We start from the raw sequence: 18,737 nt of genomic DNA on the forward strand, positions 1-18,737 counted from the left end.
AAGTTGAGGCAGGCGTCCTGGGATGCCTAAGTCAGGCACCGTCACCTCGCCATCCTGGCTGGATGGACTTTGCTTTTATAAAATAAAAAAGGGGGAGATGTGGGGAGCCATGGTTTCTTGCAGCCCTGAACCTTGCAGACTGGCTCGGTTTCTGCCCCCATAACATTGTCTCTGCCTTATCTGAAAAGCGCCTAACGGCTGCTGAGGAATGTGGTGAAAACGGCCAGTTCCCAGACACAGAAAACTAAGGGCTTTCTAGACAATTAGTAGATTCTGTCTCCTTGAAATATTTACTTTTGTGAGTTTCAGTGACCTTGTATCTTCTATGTCAAAGTAAAGTTGAGGCTGGAAAGATTTACTTTCACTGAGATAATGCATATCTTCTTCGTTTAACTGCACGTACTCAAATTGTATATATTGGTTAGAGATAATAAACTCAGGGCTTCAGCATGACTGAAGACCGGCCGCATTAGCATTTGTGTGTGTCTTTTATTTCATTCCCACTCCCCCATTCAGGTACTGATCGACTCGTGGCGGCTGGCCCGTCACAATTAATTATGGATTAGGATGTCAGGGATTTTTGCCTGTTCACCATCCTTAACGCAGTAGATATTTGATAAATTTGTTAAATGAATGAGGCCAAGATCATATCTTCAGCATCTTTATACCACTATCATACTGTTGAACACACGGTAGAAACTCGATACATATTTATGAATGGTGGATTGGAAATGAAACAGGCTTGCTACTGAACCTTTATTTTGTATCATAAGCACAATTCTCCCCTTCATAACTGAGAAGGGGTTACCATTTGCTTGTACACACAAGGAAGAAACCCTTTCTAAAGTAGTTGAAATATTTCCACCATGACCACTGATATTTCAAAGATGGAAATGTCAAGTCTGAGGGGAGGGGGAATGTAAGGAGCTGGCCTGCACTATGGTAGAATAGTCTCATTGTCAAACACTAAAAAGAAAGCTTGCTTAGGGAAGAGAAACATATCTCTTCATTGGAGGTCACTGGGAAACAGCTTAGCAATGGTTGTAACCTTGTCATGCACAGATTATCAAGATTCTCTTAAACAGCCTCCCACTAAAGCCTCTTTAGGCATGCTTTCCCTCCACTCTTACTACAGGAAACCAGGCTTGATTCTTCAGGCAAGAAGACCATGGTATTTTCTGTAAACAACATAATCTTATCAGGAACTGAAGTCCATAGAAGTTAGGTAATCAGTTCGAGGATTTCAAAGTGTGTCTGACCCTGTGCGTATATATGGACGGTAAGGCAACTTGGAGTTGGGGAGTGCTAAGGAATTACAGGGAAATCTCCAGGGAGTGTGCTGATCAAAATCAGCACACTCTTCCCCTCTCCTTAGAGTTTGGGAAATTCCTTTTCATTAAACCTTGATGTCATGCTGAGTCATAAAAAGACCGTGTTCTTCAGAGCACCACATCTCGGGAGGTCCTTGAGCCAGCCTCTGTTAGTCATTACTATACGCTTGGGCGTGGGGCCAGTGCCATTCACACTTCCCTGTTCTGCAGCAGCAGACAGACCAAGTTCCTCTAATCGTTGCGTTCCTTCTCCTTCACCTCTCTAAAACCCTTCTCAGAGGGAGAAACAGTTATAGCTTGGGGGATAATATAGCTTTAAGGAAACTTTTGGCAGATGCGGATGTCCTAACATCTGGGCAGTGTTAACAGAATCCCGGAGGCCCGGACCGACCAGGAGCCACTCGTTCTAGGAATGTTAAAGTAGAAGTTTTTTCAACTGATGAGAGAAGCAGAGAGGAAGGAGAAAGAGAACGAGGAGAGAAAAAGAAAGCACAAAAAGCCATAAAACAGGTAAGATCTGCTGCTTAACCCCGCCGCACCACACTGTCCCCATTTCACAGCCATGGAGGGTAATAAGCCTCAGGACTTGGGCAGCATCGCTGGGGGTGAGGAGGGAGGAAGAAGTTCTTTTATGAAACTGATTATATGCTGCTTTCCATTTGAGCTGTGACCGGCTGCAGACACAGGTTTCCACTAACTTCCCAATGCTCAGCAGAGGGTTGGCTGACTCTGGAGTGTCAAATTTTCAGTCTGAGATTGGGGAGGAAGTGGGCAGAGAAGTGGTCAAAAACTCAAAGCACCAGATATGAAAAAAAGAAAGCCCTTACTCCTGAACCAAAAAAACTGGATTGAGGCTGCCTGTGGGAGAGGGTTCCGTGATTAGTTTATCTAGCTGTTCATTTGTCTGGACCTCTCTTTAAACTCCTTTCTCATCCTTTTGTTTTTCCCTCTTTCTGCTTTTATCTCTTTCCTTCAGCTCTGGCAGATTTTCTTTTCTTTTCAGCTTCCTTCCCGCATCTTTCCTTTTTCCTTGCCTCCCTCACTTGCTCTCACTTTTTCTCTATTCTGCTTCTTTGTCACTCTCTAGACAAAATCTGAAGCCAAGTAGCAATAAATTGGAAAATGAATGTATGCCATTCTTTGACTTCTCATATCCCTTAGGGACTCTGGCCAGAATCTTCCATTTTTTTGTTTCTCCATTTCGGGGACTAACTCCTCCCCTGAGCATGGCATTTCATTGAAAGCATGTGGGTGAATGGGTATTTATTGAAAAGTCCAGTGGCCAGTTTATACCAATGGGCAGCAAAATTTAATACTGTCATTTATGAAGTATTTGCCTGCTGGGAACCACAAAACTCTCATCCCATTAGAATGAGGACAGGACAGGAAGTGAGAGGGCAATTGGAGCTTGCTCACCCTCTCCTCATGTACCTCATTAGGTTCTTCCCAACCTCACCAACTTCCTGCTGGCTCAGCAGGGTAAATCTTGAAGGTTAAGCTGGGCTCGAAAGCCAGAAACCACTACTAAACCTCTAAGCTTTAAAAACCAAAGTTAAGAACAGAGTCAGGGTATACTTACTGACTAGAGAAAGGAGACATCCAGTCCTGTCCAATACAAAGTTGGTAATAATAACTAGTATATATTGATTGCTTTCCTATGTGCCAGGCAATAATCTATTCTATAGGGTAGATACTATTATTCTTCCCATTTTATAGATGAGGAAACTGAGACTCATAAGAGTTAAGGCATTTGCCCAAGGCCCCGTAGCTTAAAGGGACAGAATTAGATACACATCAAGATAGGTGTAACTCCAGTGTTCAAGCTCTTAGTTCATACACTCTAATGCTTTCCCAGATTAGTAGTTAGGAAATACTAGTTAAATGGATGAAACCATCAACTGTCAACCTTTAGATTGCAGGATTCCCTCTTGATTCTACATAACTTTATGTTGACCCTTTTCTGGACTTAGTACCTCCATGTCCCTCTCTATAACTTGGACCATGGAACATTTGCATCTGATCTCATCAGGGTCAATTGAGAATCGGTTGTTTTACATCCTCCTCTTTCTGGGAGGAAAAGAGACTATAAACAACAAATAGAGTGTTGTTATTCTATACAGTGGAAGATCCTTACAAAAGGGGATGACATAGCAAGTATTCATTAATTTAAAAATCTCTCTTCTTCACAGATCCTACATTTCCTCTTCCTCTCACTTTTGGAAATTCATTAATGGCTGACTTTTGAAAGTTATTTTCCTTTGCTCCGGTATTTCTGGTCACCTACCCATAGTCTTGTCTCCCTAACAACCCCTTCCCGTTTAAAGGATGTCCGGTCAACTAACTCAAAGAGGAGCTCTCTCTCTGCTGTTCTTCCTCGCTCCAGCAGTGACACCAACATGGTATGCAGGTAAGTTCTAGGAGCTGTTGCCCATTATTTCCAGGCAGGGCAGGGCTTAGACCAAGTCTTGGAGAAGGGAAGAGTTAGATTGTAATGAGAGACACTTAAATACAGAGCAGAACTATTCTCAACAACAGAGATGGTTAAATATTGTAACAGGCTACCAAGGGAGGCTTTTGAGTCAAACTAACAAACGATATTTGAAAACAGGCTTCACCAGCATAAAAATGAGAAGGTTGGACAGCATGGTTTTTGAGGCCATTGTCTCACCTGCCTCTGCACCTAGCTTCCTCCCTCCTCCTTCCCTCTCTCCTTCTTTCTGTCCCTCCCTCCCTCTCTCTCCCAGAGCTTATTTACAGGATGAGATTTTTACAGCCCCTTTCTGCCGAAGATGTTGATGACAGGACAGATTACATTCTCTCAAATAGGAATTCCCCAGTTTCTTCTGGCTTGTTCCTTCCAAACGAATAGAAATTTCTGGATTCCTGAACGTTTCATCCTTTACCCCTGGAGACATAGGGAGCTTAGGAGAACAGACTCATGAGGAGAGGGAAAGGGGAGGGGGGGAATAATGGGAGGATAATGAGGGGGCAGACAGACGTTTTAGATGGGGCCCAGCTGGCATTCCAAGTGCTAAGAATATTCTGTGGCCTGCAGTGTCTGCCATCATGGGGGCTGGGGGGCAGTTGGGGAAGGAGACAGGCCCTAGCAATGGAGTTAGGAAAATATCCAGAGATGAGTAAATAACAAACTGCTTCCATCACAGCCACAGTCATTGCAGCTAAAATTTTCCACATGCCCTTAGCTCCTGGTGGAGGCCTTTGGCAATAGCTCTGTTTGTCTGGAACAGCTGCATGAAGCTTTCAAACAAATATGCAAACGTCTTCCCCTCTTTGGCTTGACCTGGCTTTATAGGGGATGAAGTACAAGAGCTGACATTGAGATGAAGAAATTCAAGTCAAACCCTTGGCAGAGTACACACTCTTTGGGGTAAAAGGAGCCATTCTCCCCCAAACTTCCCATGCTTCAGTTCAAGTACATAAGGGCAAAATCCAGCTAAAGACAACAGGATTTAGGGAGTGGAGATTAGATGACTCAAAGTCCAGTTTTGAACACCTGTAAGAAACCTCATGGAGTACAAAAGCCTTTATCCTTCCCAAGATGGAAGCCTGAGCTATTGGAGTCTTGAGGACAGGGCAGTTTTATTTAAAAACTAAGATTCATCTGAAGTTCTCAGAGAGCTGTTTGCAAAGGTGGCACTCCCACTTCCACAGAAATCGCCAGTCATCACTCCTTCTGAGGCGATCAGGCTATGAGGTCTCTGACAGACTTGCAAATCCACTCATTCTGCCTTCTTCAGTTCTTAGGAGGCTACATGACAGACATTTGTAAAACTCCAATAATCCCTCCCCACATCGTTAGCTTAGCTGTGGAACAAGTGAGCTTGCTCCACTCATTTGTTCATTCATTCACTCAACAAGTACGCATTGACCACTCTCTATGCATCCAGCACTGTTCCTGGCTATCGCCTTGTCCTCAAATGGGAATCGCACAAGGAAAGCAGCCAAAAGTGGATTCAGGACTATTCAGTAAAAGATCCAGGAATAATCAGCAGGGGTTGGGAAGGGTTAAGAATATAAATATATCAAACTGGGTTAGAAATGTATATTGGCATATCTGTTCAGTTCAGGAAGTCAGACCATATTTGTTATTATAAGCCAAACATTAGTGTGGATCTGAAAATAGTCTTCAACTGTCAGTTACATTCCCAACCACACTTTTGTGAAGGGCAGTGCTGAGATGGTCTGATTGTACTATGGAAGTCAGAGGAACCCAGTAACAGACCCCACAGTAACCACTGATTGATCTAAAGGAGCTGACGAATGCTGCACAAACCTCTCTCCTCCAGGGCTGAAGAAGGACAAGCAGATAGAACAATGTGGAAAGGGTGCCTCTCTAGTTTCTTATATCTCGTCTCAGTATCCTAATATTTGCAAAAAAATACCCAAAGACAGGCAGAGAGGAGAAATGGAAAGGCTTGAAGTAGTAAGGTGGCGTCAACCCATTCCCATCACAAAGGAAACTTGGCACTGGTGCAGCTACCTCTGCACCCTGGTGGAGGCTGTAATTATCTGGCTGAGTCTTCCCCTCAGTTTTCCCACATCCCCTGTCATTCTGGAATGATGTACAATGCTTGGTGGCCTTCGATCCCACACACACAGAGTAAAAAAGCTGGATTGCAAAAAATATTTTGGATTTTTATCCCTGCTGGACATTGTTCAAAGCTCCCCCCACTGCCATCTTTAGTGGAGTGTCTGAGTTTGGTATCAGGGGGTCAAACAGCCCGGGGCTGGAATGCCCACACTGCTTCTTACTAGCTAGGAGACTTGAGCTACTCCTTTCACTCCTCTGAGCCTGTTTTCTCCTCTGTACATTAGAGAGCAATAAGGGTGTTGACCTCACTGAGGTGTTAGGATGACATAATGAGATAACACATGTAACGGGCTGAACACAGAGCACACGCTGAGTGATGTTAGCAGTCATAGTTGTTGTTGTTGTTGTTTTCTAGCCATAGACCTCTGACACTCCTGTTTGCTCTTGTGGTAAACAGAGGCTTTCTCCTTACTGGCCATTCTTCACAAGCGAGCTCTGGAAAAAGAGTTCAAGGATTGAACCCTTTAGGGAATCACACACATCTGGCCTCCTGTTTACAGGAGCTGTAAGGCTTTGAGGCTAATACTAAACTGAAACAGCTGACAAAAATTCTGCCCTCCATAAGTAAACCTCCCATGTGGGAAAAAGAGCAAGACTGAGGAGAAGTAAAGGGAGGCCAGGAGAAGAACTGAAATGGGAAAACAGAAGAAAAATCAAGAGAAGGAGAAAAAATGAACTTTTTCCTCAGGAATGAGGGCAAACCAATGAGGACATGATTTCATAACGCAAACTTTCAATTTGATTCTTTCCCTCGTTCATCAAGTTGGACCGGTTTCCCAACACCACCACCCCCCATCCTCGGTCTGTGGGGAATGGAGGAGCTTCATCATCTAGCCCTCTACTCCACCCTTTAGTGTAGGGGGGCCCCTGTGCGTCTTCCCAGAGAGAAGGCGGCAGGGGCAGGTCTGAGTATTTACACAGGCTGAAGGGCTCTAGCACTAAAACCCAGCCTTGTCCTGGAAGCACTCTTTCCTGGAAGTGAGGAATTGTCTTCTGACTGCAGCACGGCTGGCTGCTCTATTCCTGTGCATGCATTAGGGCTCAGGGAGGCTAGAAGGAGGGCTTCCTGAAACTTCGCTCCGGAAAGAACCAAGTTTTATTCCAATTAGTTTGTGTTCATGACTGATTTCCTGCCGTCTGGTGGAACACACTATTTAGTCTCGCAGACAGCCGCAGACCTGACTGCACCAGAGACTGGGCCGCTTAACGGAATGGGGGTGGACTGGGAATGTTCTCCAGCTCAGCAGCTCTCTGCGAAAGCTCTTGCTGATTAGAGGAATCGGAAATTTCTCCAAAGGACTCTGCCTGCTTTTTCTTGTAAACTAGGGCAAACAGCTCAGGCATGAAACTAATTCTCATTTCCCCTTGCCTTTTGAGCCCTCCCTCTTTGCCTTGGTATGCCACCCCTAGCAATGGCAACTGGGTGCCAAAAGGCTGGTGCCCTGTGGGCTAGTGGGAGCTTGAGGAATCCTTTCCCTCTGAGGACTGTGAGCAGACCCGTCACTAGTGAGAAGACCCTTACTCAGACTCTATATTTTTCCTCCTCCCTCGGACAGTAGTCCATCCTCAGACCTTGGTCATTAGTGGCTCTCCAGGATTCATGTGTTACATCAAGGAAATGAGTCATTTATAGTCCAGATTGGCATGATTGATGAATGGTCAAGAAGTTTGATTTTTTTTTTTCCTTTTGAAGGGAGGCTTCTAGTGCTACCAATGAACAACACCCCCACCGTGTACCTGACGTATTGAGGTTTGCCCACAGTAGTTCTGCTGCTTTACAAGGCAGAATTTTCCCCCACTAAATATCCACTGGGCTCTCTGCCCATGGACTGCCATGTCCTCAGGAAGGGACCAAGTTGTATAGGGGGAAAGGTGGGGAAGGACTTGAGTAAGAAGTCACTCTCTCATCTTGAAATTGTCTTCTTCATTCTAGGTTCAGGCTACTACCCAGATGAAAGCTACAATGAAATACATGCTGATGAAGTCCCACAGGCCCCTGCCCTGGACTACCGAGGTAATCCTCACTGCTTCTCAGACTCAGGAAGGGTCTTTTCCAGCCTAAGACCTAGGCCCTCCCCGAAGCATCCTCATCCAGCTTAGCTCATTATGTGCCAAAACTGAAGCACAGGGGTTAAAGCAGCCGTGATTTCCAATCTATGATTTGTAATCATGAACTTGGTTATTGACTTGCTATGTGACCTCACCTCTCTAGCACTAAGATTGCCTGTCTATTATTAATCATTAACTATTGACTGAGTACCTAATGCATGCCTAATCCTGTGCAAGCTAATCCTGTGGGTGACACAAAATCTAAGATAGGGTTTTGTCCCCTTCATCAAGGAGCTTAGATTCTGCTCAGAAAGGGATGAGTGAGGGGGCAGTGAAATTAGTCAATGTAGGGTGAGTAAGTATGAAACTATTTGGTAGCAGTAAATGCGATAGGAGTTAAGAAAAAGAAGTCAGGGAAGGGGTCATAAAAGATGACATTTAGACTAGGTCTTGAATGATGGGTGGATTTTCAGAGCTGGAAAGGGGAGGGGAGGGCATTTATCAAGGCAGATGGTCACAGATATAGAGGTAAGAACAAACCTGTTAGAGGAAGGAGCTAGGAAGAAACCAGCCTGACTGGAGCAGATGAGATGTGAAAGCAGTGGTAGAAAATAAAGTTGAATATAGAGTGAGACCAAATTAGGAAAGGCTCCATGATCTAGGGACTCTTCTAAGGAGGGGTAAGAGGACTACCTTGCTATTCCTGCACTAGAAGGAAACTTAGACCAGGTGATATCTAATATCGCCTCTATTTCTAAGATTCTTTGTTTCTATGCTTTCAAGCTATGCAGAAGAGTTTAGCTGTTGTACTATGAGTTGTAAGGAGCCATCATATATTTTTGCCCAGGGGAGTGACATGGTAAATGGTAATTTCAGAATATTAACCTCATTACTGTGTACAGAAAGTAGGGATTCAGGAGGGGTAGAGCCTGGGTCAGTGAGACTCTCCAGGAATCAGTAACAGTAATGTTGGTTAGAGATGATTGAGGGTGGTGGCAAAGAAATGTAGAGTAAAGATGAACCCCTGAGATGTTTCAAAGAAAGGGATGACAAGACTTGGTATAGATTTGATGTACCAGAGGCTAAGAAACAAAAGGACATCTGAAAGCATCGAGTCGGAATACCTGGGAGAACTATAGGTCAGAAAGACAAGGTTAGAAAAGAAAATTGGTTTGGTGAAGATGTCCTGTTGGCAGTGGGAAATGGAAAGATGGAACTTTGTGAGTCATCAGCTTAGATGGATGAGCTGTCTGAGGGAGCACAGGGCCAAGGTCAGAGCTTTAGAAGACATCTACATGTGATTAGGAGAAGAGGAGCCAACAAGGGGAAAAGAGATAGATAGTGGCCAGCCATATGTAGGAGGAGATCAGGGTATGATCTATTAAATTACAGAAGCCATGGGAGAAGAGAGTATTAAAGAAAGGGAAAGGATAAGGAATCGATGGGTCAAATATTGCACAGACAAATTAAGGGTATTGCAAATGTATTTGGAAAGAAGGTAAATGGTAACCTTTGAAAAATTAGGTTCAATAGAGATACGATCAGAGCTTTGTGCTCCTCTGTGATCCTTTCTTGCTACCTTCTACCTATCTTCTTCTCGCTGCCTAATGGTCCACATCTCTGCCTCTCTGTCTCAGCACCCACTAATTCCTAAACTGCCTACAGTCTGTTTCTTACTCACATACAAATCTCCATGCTGAAACGACATACCTTGAAGATCACAATTCACTCCCAAAGCCCAAATCTTATAGCCCTTTCTTGAACATCAATCTCCGCAGTCACTCAGCAGCAGTGAGCCATCCCTTTTTTCTCAACTCCCTTCCTTGGGTTCCATGACATTTTACTATTCTGGTCATAGCTGAAGCCAAGAAAGAAGATGGGATCTCTAGTGGTGACAAGAGAGAGAATGAAGCATGGATCTGAACTTTGGGTGACGCTGATCTGTCTCCAGAGCTCCTGGACTACATCTCCAATTGCTGCTGGGCCCTTCCACTTGGAGACATCTAAAACCAAATACTTTCATCTTCCATGAAAAAGGCTCTACCAGCTTACCTTCCTACTTTTCTCTTAGAAATACTTCAATGGCAGCTTTCATAGCCCCATCACCTCTAATAGCCCCCTTTTCCTCATCACCTCTCACCAGTCATTCATCAAGAATTGTCATTTCTTTATTAATCCATGGGATTAAAACTTTTGTTACCTCACAAATAGATAATGGCAATTGCCTCCTAACTGGATTCTCTGGCTCATGTTTCTCCTTTTTTCAAACCTAGTATGCCACTGTGACCATTTCTAACAGAATTTGGCCTCAGTCTAACTGGATGGCCTGACAACTTATTACCCCTTCTTCCCATATGAAATCTATACTTCAGCCAGCATAGTAGAACTCTGCTTTGTTCCCTGACTTATTTAGCCCACACTGAGCTTTTCTTCATCCATTCATTCTTTTCACTTTTATTTTTATTTATTTATTTATTTATTTATTTATTTATTTATTTATTTATTATTAGTTTCATGTGTATAAAACAACAGTGATTAGACATTTACACACCTCACAAAGTGATAACCCTAACAAATCTACTACCCACCTGACACATACATAGCTATTAAAATACCATTGACTATATTTCCTATACTGTACTGTAGATTTCATAACTATTTTTTTAATTATAATTGACATTCAGTATTATTTCATATTACTTTCAGGTGTACAGTGTAATGGTTAGGCATTTATGTGATTTATGAAGTCATACCCCCGTAAGTCAAGTACTCATCTGACATTACACATAATTTTTACAATACTATTGACTATATTTTCCATACTGTATTTCACATCCTCATGACTATTTTGTGACTACCAATTTGTACTTACTAATCCCTTCAGTTTTCTCACCCATTTCCCCAACAGCCCTCCCTTCTAACAACCATCAGTTTGTTCTCCGTATCCATGAGTCTATTTCTGTTTTGTTTGTTCATTTATTCTGTTCTTTAGATTCCACATATAAGTGAGATCATGTGGTATTTGTCTTTCTCAGTCTGATTTATTTCACTTAGTATAATATCCTCTATGTCCATCCATGTAGTTGTAAATGATAAGATTTTATTCTTTTTTATGGCAGAATAATACTCCATTTTATATATGTACCACCATTTCTTTATCAAATTATTTACTGATGAGCATTTTGTTTCCATATCTTGGCAATTGTGAATAATGCTGCAGTAAACATAGGGGTGTATATATATTTTCAAATTAGTGTTTTGGATTTCTTTGGATAAATACCCAAGAGTGGAATTACTGGGTCATAAGGTAGTTCTGTTTTTATATTTTTGAGGAACCTCCATACTGTTTTCCACAGTGGCTACACACATTTGCAATCCCAACAACAGTGCACAATGATGACCTTTTCTCTACATCTTCACCAGCACTTGTGGTTTGTTGATTTATTGATAATGTCCATTTGGACAGGTCTGAGGTGATATCTCATTGTGGTTTTTGTTTGCATTTCTCTGATGATTAGTGACATTGAGCATTTTTTTCATATGTCTATTGGCCATCTGAATGTCCTCTCTGGAGAAATGTCTATTCAGGTCCTCCGCCCATTCTTTATATATATATAAATTTGGGGTATTAATTCCTTATCAGATGTAGCATAGGCAGATATCTTTTCCATTCAGTAGGACGTCTTTTTGTTTTGTTGATGGTTTCCTTTGCTGTGCAAAAACTTTTTAGTTTGATGTAGTCCATTTGTTTATTTTTTCTTTTGTTTCCCTCTCCTGAGGATATATATTAGTGAAAATATTACTAAGGGTAAGAGTTTATTTCCTATATTTCTTCTAGGAGTTTTATGGTTTTAGGTTATTACATTTAAGTCTTTAATCCATTTTGAGTTTATTCTTGTATTTGGAGTAAGAAGGTGGTCCAGTTTCACTTTTATGGGAGTATCTGTCCAGTTTTCCCAGCACAATTTATTGAATAGACTGCCTTTACCCCAAGGTGTATTCTTGACTCCTTTGTCATAGATTAAATGGTCATACAGGCACGGATTTATTTCTGGACTCTCTATTCTGTTCCACTGACCTAAGTGTCTGCTTTTATGTCAATACCATGCTGTTGTGATTACTATGGCATTGTGATATAATTTGATATCAGGTAGTATGATACCTCCAGCTTTGTTCTTCTTTCTCAGGATTGCCATGGCTATTTGGGGTCTTTTATTGTTCCATATAAATTTTAGGATTATTTGTTCTAGGTCTGTGAAAAAATACCATTGGTATTTTGATAGGGGTTGTGTTGAATCTATGAGGTGTGATCAAAAGATACCACTGCATCTTTTGTTTAAATAAAAAAATTATTACAGTAAAAGACACCTTGCCATGAATCCCCCTCAAATTATTCCCCGTTGCTTTGAACCCACTTTTCCCATTGTTCTTGCCACTTTTGTTGTTGTTGTTCTTGCCACTTTCTGAAGCAGTTTGGGAAGTCCTCTTTTGTGAGTGTCTTTACTTCATCCTCCATCATGACAATGCTCCATGTCACACATTGCTTCTGATATGGCGATTTCTGTCAAATAAAAACATTACAGTGTGTCCTCATCCACCTTATTCACTGGATCTGGCACCATGCGACTTCTGGCTCTTCCCCAAAGTCAAAATGACCATGAAATGAAAATGTTTTGAATCGATTCAGGACATCGAGGCAGCCATGACAGCAAAACTAAAGACACTCACAAAAGAGGACTTCCAGAACTGCTTCAGAAAGTAGAAAGAACAGTGGGATAATTGTGTTCAAAATGAGGGGGAATATTTTGAGGGGGATTAATGGCAATGTGTCTTTTACTGTAATATTTTTTTTTTACCTAAACTTTCACCATAGTTTCTGATCACACCTTGTATATATTGTTTTGGGTAGTATGGACATTTTAACTATATTAATTCTTCCTACCCATGAGCATGGTATATGTTTTCATTTATTTGCATCTTCTTTAACTTCTCTCTTCAATGTCTTATAATTTTCTGAGTACAGTTCTTTTACTTCCTTGGTTGAATGCATTGCTGGGTTGTTTTTTTTTTTTTTTTATGCAGTTGTTAATCAGACAGTTTTCTTGATTTTTGTTTCTGATTGTTCGTTATTGGTGTATAAAAATGCAACTGATTTCTGAATATTAATTTTGTATCTTGCTACTTTACTAAATTCATTTATCAGTTCTAATAGTTTCTCGGTGGAGTCTTTGGGGTTCTCTATATATAGTACCATGTCATCTACAAATAATGACGATTTTACTTCCTCCTTTCTGATTTGGATGTCTTTTATTTCTTTTTCTTGTCTGATCTCTGTGGCTAGTACTTCCAGTACTACGTTGAACAAAAATGGTGAAAGTGGACGTCTTTGTCTTGTTCCTGATCGTAAGGGGAATGATTTTAGCTTTTCCCCATTGAGTATGATATTACCTGTGAGTTTGTCACATATGGCCTTTATTATGTTGAGATATGTTCCTTCTCTTCCCACTTTGCTGAGAGTTTTTATCATAAATGGATGCTGGATTTTGTCAAAGCTTTTTCTGCATCTATTGATATAACCATATGAATTTTATTTTTTATTTTGTTTATGTGGTATATCATGTTAATTGGTTTGTGGATTTTGAATCAACCTTGAATAGCAGGAATGAATCCCACTTCATCCTGGTGTATCATCTTTTTAATGTATTGCTGAATTCAGTTTGCTAATATTTTTTGAGGATTTTTGCATCTACATTCATTAGGGATATCACCTTTTAGTTTTCTTTTTCTTTTTTTTGTAATGTCTGTCTGGTTTCGGAATCAGTGTAATTGTAGCCTTTTAAAGTAAATTTGGGAGGCTTGCCTCCTCTTGTATTTTTTGGAATAGTTTGAGAAGAATAGGTGTTAATTCTTTTTTGAATGTTTGGTAAAAGTCACCTGTGAAGCCATCTGGTTCAGGACTTTTGTTTGTTAAGAGCTTGTTGATTACTGATTGGATTTCATTATTAGTAGTAATTGGTCGGTTCAGATTCTCTGTTTCTTCTTGATTTGGCCTTGGAAGATTGTATGCTCCTAGGAATTAATCCATTTCTTCCATATTGTCCAATTTGTTGGTGTATAATTGCTTGTAGTACTTTCTTAAAATATTTTGTATTTCTATGGTGTCTGTTGTCACTTTTTGTGTTTCATTTCTGATTTTATTTATTTGGGTCTTCTCTCTTTTTTTCTTGATGAATCTGGTTCTTTATCAATTTTGTTTATCTTTTCAAAAAACCAGCTATTGGTTTCATTGGTCTCTTGTATTCTTTTTGTTTTTTGTTCGTTTGTTTGTTTTTTGTTTTGTTTTGTTTTTGCCTCTATTTCATTTGTTTCTGCTACGATTTTTATTATTTTCATCCTCATACTCACTTTGGGCTTTGTTTGCTGTTCTTTTTCCAGTATCCTTAGGTGTAGCGTTAGACTGTTTATTTGAGGTTTTTCTTGTTTCTTTAGGTAAGCTGCATTGGTATGAATTTCCCCCTTAGGACTGCTTTTGCTGTGTCCCATAGGTTTGAGGTCATTGCACTTTCATTTTCATTTGTCTCATTTGACTTCTTCCTTGATCTCTTTGTTGACCCATTCATTATTTAGTAGCATGATATTTACCCTGCATGTGTTTTTCCAGCTTTTTTCTTGTAATTGATTTCTAGTTTCATACCATTATGGTCAGAGAAGACACCTGATATGATTTCATTCTTCTCAAATTTATTGAGACTCGTTTTGTGGCCTAACATGTGATCTATCTTAGAAAATGTTCCTTGTACACTTGCAAAGAATGTATATTCTGCTGCTTTGGGGTGAAATGCTCTAAAAAATCAATTAAATCCATCTGGTCTAGTGTGTCATTTAAGACCACTGTTTCAGTATTGATTTTCTGTCTGGAAGATCTGTCCATTGGTGTCAGTGGGGTGTTAAAGTCCCCTAGTACTTAGTATTTTATTATTCATATTTTTTATCTTCTCTGTTTTCTTGTTCTTGTTCTTATTCTCATTCTCATTCTTGTTCTCGTTCTCCTTCTTCTTTTCCTTACCCTTCTCCTCCTCCTTCTTCAAGAAGTCCCGCTAATGTTTCCTGTAATACTGGCTTGGTGGTAATGAATTCCTTTAGCTTTTTCTTGTCTGGAAGCTGTTTATTTCTCCTTCAATTTTAAATGATAGTCTTGCTGGGTAGAGTAGTCTTGATTGTAGGCCCTTGTTTTTCATCACTTTGAATGTTTCCTGCCACTCCCTTCTGGCCTGCAAACTTTCTGTTGAGAGATCTGCTGACAATCTTATGGTAGCTCCCCTGTAAGTAACTAGTTGTCTTTCTCTTGCTGCTTTTAGGATTCTCTCCTTGTTTTAACCTTTGCCATTTTAATTATAATTTGTCTTGTTGTGGGCCTATTTGGGTTCATCTTGTTTGGGATTCTCTGTACTTCCTGGGCTTATATGTCTATAGCATTTCCCAGGTTAGGAAAGTTTTCAGTCATTATTTCTTCAAATAGGTTCTCGATGCCTTGCTCCCTCTCTTCTCCTTCTGGTAGTCCTATGATGCGAATGTTGTTACATTAAATATTGTCCCAAAGGTCCCTTAAACTATCTTTCTTTTTTTTAATTCTTTTTTCTTTTTGTTGTTTTGATTGGGTATTTCCTGCTACTTTGTCTTCTAAATTGCTGATTCGATCCTGTGCTTTATCTAATCTGCTGTTGATTCCTTCTAGCGTATTCTTTCTTTTTTAAAACTTTTTTTTTTATTGGGGAATACGGGGGAACAGTATGTTTCTCCAGGGCCCATCAGCTCCAAGTCATTGTCCTTCAATCTAGTTATGGAGGGCACAGCTCAGCTCCAAGTCCAGTCGCCATTTTCAATCTTAGTTGCAGGAGGCACAGCCCACCATCACATGTGGGAATTGAACCAGCAACCTTGTTGTTAAGAGCTCCTGCTCTAACCAACTGAGCCATCTGGCTGCCCCTCTTGCAGCTTAGTGGCAGCTCATTATCTTCAATCTAGTTGTGGAGGGCACAGCTCACTGGCCCATGTGGGAATCAAACTGGCAACCCTGTTGTTCAGAGCGCGTGCTCTAACCAACTGAGCCATCTGGCTGCCCCTCTGTCTGTTTTATGGTTTCTATGTCCTTTTTTGTTGAAGTTCTTTCTATCTCTTTGTTGAAGTTCTCACTAAGTTCCTTAAGCATTCCTATAACCACTGTTTTAAACTCCGTCTCTGGTAGCTTGGTTGCCTCTATTTCATTTAGTTCTTTTGCTCGAGTTCTCTTCTGTTCTTTTATTTGGGACATGGTTCTTTGTTTCCTCATTCTGCCTGCCTCTCTGTGTTTGCTTCTGTATATTAGGTAGCTCTCTTATGTCTATCAGTCTTTGCTGGGTGGCCTTATGTAATATGTGTCCTGTGTGGTCGAGTGGTGCAGTCTCCCTGATCACCTATGCGTGTGTTCCAGGAGTGTCCCTTGTGTGTGTTGTGTGTATTCTACTGTTGCAGTTGAGCCTTGATTGCTTTTGGCATATCAGTGGGTGGGATTGACTCTCAGCTGACTGGCTGTGAGGTTTGGCTATGCCCACAGTCTATGAGCTGTTGTGTGTGGGCCTGACCCCTCAGAGGGGGATTTGTCCCAGTGTGCTCTTGTGCCTGTTGAGAACACCCTTTGGGTGTACCGCTTGTGGGACTATTTGAGTGGTCCTCTGATGTGGTCTGAACCTGGCCTCTGGGTTTGTTGTTTCTGGTGTCTCTTGGGAGGAGCTCCTGTGAGGCACATTTCAGCCTTGCCTGTGGCCGGCCTGGGGCTACCTGATAGAAGCTACAAAGCTATATGTGGTTGGTTGCTGCCTGTGCTGGACCTGGAAGTGTGTGTGGGTGGCCTCGCTGTGAACCAAGGCTGACTGCCACGTGTATTGGGCCTAGGGCAGCTTAGCAAAAACTCCAGGGCCCCCCTAGTTCTGTTGCCACCTGCCGGATGCCCATAAGACTCAGCCATTGAAAGAGCCTCCTTAGGTGTGTGGACTGGGTTGGTTGACCTGGTGTTGAAAGTGCCCCCAGTGCTGTAGCACTAGCTGGGCTGTGTGGGGTCCCAGGGAGTCATGGGGTGTGGACAGTGGTTTTTACAAAATTAATGCAGATTCAGTTCTTACACCAGTTCTGGGCCTGTGACCACATCGCAAAATGACCTGAGAACACCACAGCTAGACACTGCTTGCCTCAGGCCCGCAGATCCCTGAGATCCACCCAAGGGAGACTGCTGTACAAGTTATGGCTGACTGCCCACCACCGAAAGTTCCCCAGCCTACTGAGGGCTGTCTGCTCTGTAAAACACTTCCACAGCTTGTAGGTTGGGGCCATCTGCCCAGGAGCCAAGAGTGCCTCCATCAACGCAGCACTAGCTGGGTGTGGAGGGACCCAGGACTTTACCAAAGTGGTGCACATGCACGGATTTTGCAATATTAGTGCAGTCTCAGATTTGGCCCTTTGGGAGAGGGTTCAACATAGGAAAGATGGTGCCCTCCTGTTGGCTACACACGAGATGGTCTCCACACAAGGACAGTGGCGGCTGTCCCTCCAGTGCTTGCTCTGAAGCCACACAACTCAGTCTTTCTCCATAATTCTCTGGCACCCGTCAAGTTGCCATCCCTCCACTGGAGCCCGGTTGAGTATTTGCAAGTTAGTGAGACTGTGTGTGGATCCTTTAAGAGGACATCTGGGTTTCGAGCTATCTTTCTCCTCACTGGGATGGACGAACAGAGTCCTTGCTGATTTTCACTGCCAGATATTGTCGGGACTCCTGTGCCTGGCACAGAACCCCTGGACTGGGGAGACCAGTGTGGGCCTGGGAGCCCTCCCTCTTCAGGGGGTAATTCTGCCACTGACGTGTCCTTCCAAGTGTTCAACCACTATCTGTGGGTTTGGGGTCAGCCCGTTTCATTTCTCTGCCCCTCCTACCAGTCTCAATGTGGCCTCTTCTTTATGTCCTTAGTTATAGGGGTTCTGTTCATCTAGTCTTCAGATGATTCTTGATGTTGATTGTTCTATAATTTAGTTGTAATTTTAATGTGATAGTGGGAGGCTGCAGGCATAGTGTTTACATATTCCAACATCTTGGACCTTCCCATTCATTCTTGTACTCACTTATTCAATGAATATTTGTTGAGTACCTACTATGTATCTCTTCTGAAATAAATGTTTATTTTCTGGACCACTCACTTGGCATTCATTATGTACTGCCTCTTTGGTTTATTTTTTATTACTCTCAACAAAATAGTTACCTATTTAACAAAAAGAGCCACATAAGATACCCCCTCAGAGCTATGTAAAAGTAGATGCTCAAAAAATGTTTACTGGCGAGTTGGCATCCTGGGAGCAGAAGTCAGATTGTAGGACACTGTAAATGGGAGTAGATAGGAAAAAGTAAAAGATGCAGAAGGCACTTTCAAGAGGTCTAACAATCCTATTATTGATGTAAACCTGCCTCATTGATTATTTTTAAATCTGTATAAAGCCCTTTATAAAAATACAAGCTACATGGAAGCCTGTGTCCTTGAGGTCAAGTGTCTCCTGGCTCTCTTTGGGACTTAGTCTAAGGGCATAAAACTAATTGAATGAGGTTATCAATGTAGGAGGTGGGTGGCTAGGAAAATACAACCTGAGATCCCAGCCTCCCTTGTAAAATCTTTGGGACCTCATAATCCCAGCTCCACAGCTGTAGTGGTGCCTAAGAGACTTTC

The 18,737-nt window shown here is 41.9% G+C and overlaps 1 protein-coding gene across 2 annotated transcripts in view; it reads left to right on the plus strand.

Annotated features, from left to right (window-relative positions):
- Positions 1-1,519: 1,519 nt before the first annotated feature.
- The window catches only part of SRPX2 (sushi repeat containing protein X-linked 2), a 33,374-nt gene continuing 16,156 nt past the window's right edge, over positions 1,520-18,737 (plus strand). The window contains exons 1-3 of one of the 2 annotated variants that reach the window (XM_019716617.2): positions 1,520-1,841; positions 3,521-3,738; positions 7,877-7,957. In XM_019716617.2, coding sequence (XP_019572176.2) covers positions 3,657-3,738; positions 7,877-7,957 — 163 coding nt within the window. In that variant the 5' untranslated portion in view covers positions 1,520-1,841; positions 3,521-3,656. The remainder of the gene's footprint in view (positions 1,842-3,520; positions 3,739-7,876; positions 7,958-18,737) is intronic. The other variant, XM_019716618.2, reaches the window with a different exon arrangement.

Source organism: Rhinolophus sinicus, chromosome X, assembly GCF_036562045.2.
Source record: "Rhinolophus sinicus isolate RSC01 chromosome X, ASM3656204v1, whole genome shotgun sequence".
Classification (NCBI taxonomy): Eukaryota; Metazoa; Chordata; class Mammalia; order Chiroptera; family Rhinolophidae; genus Rhinolophus; species Rhinolophus sinicus.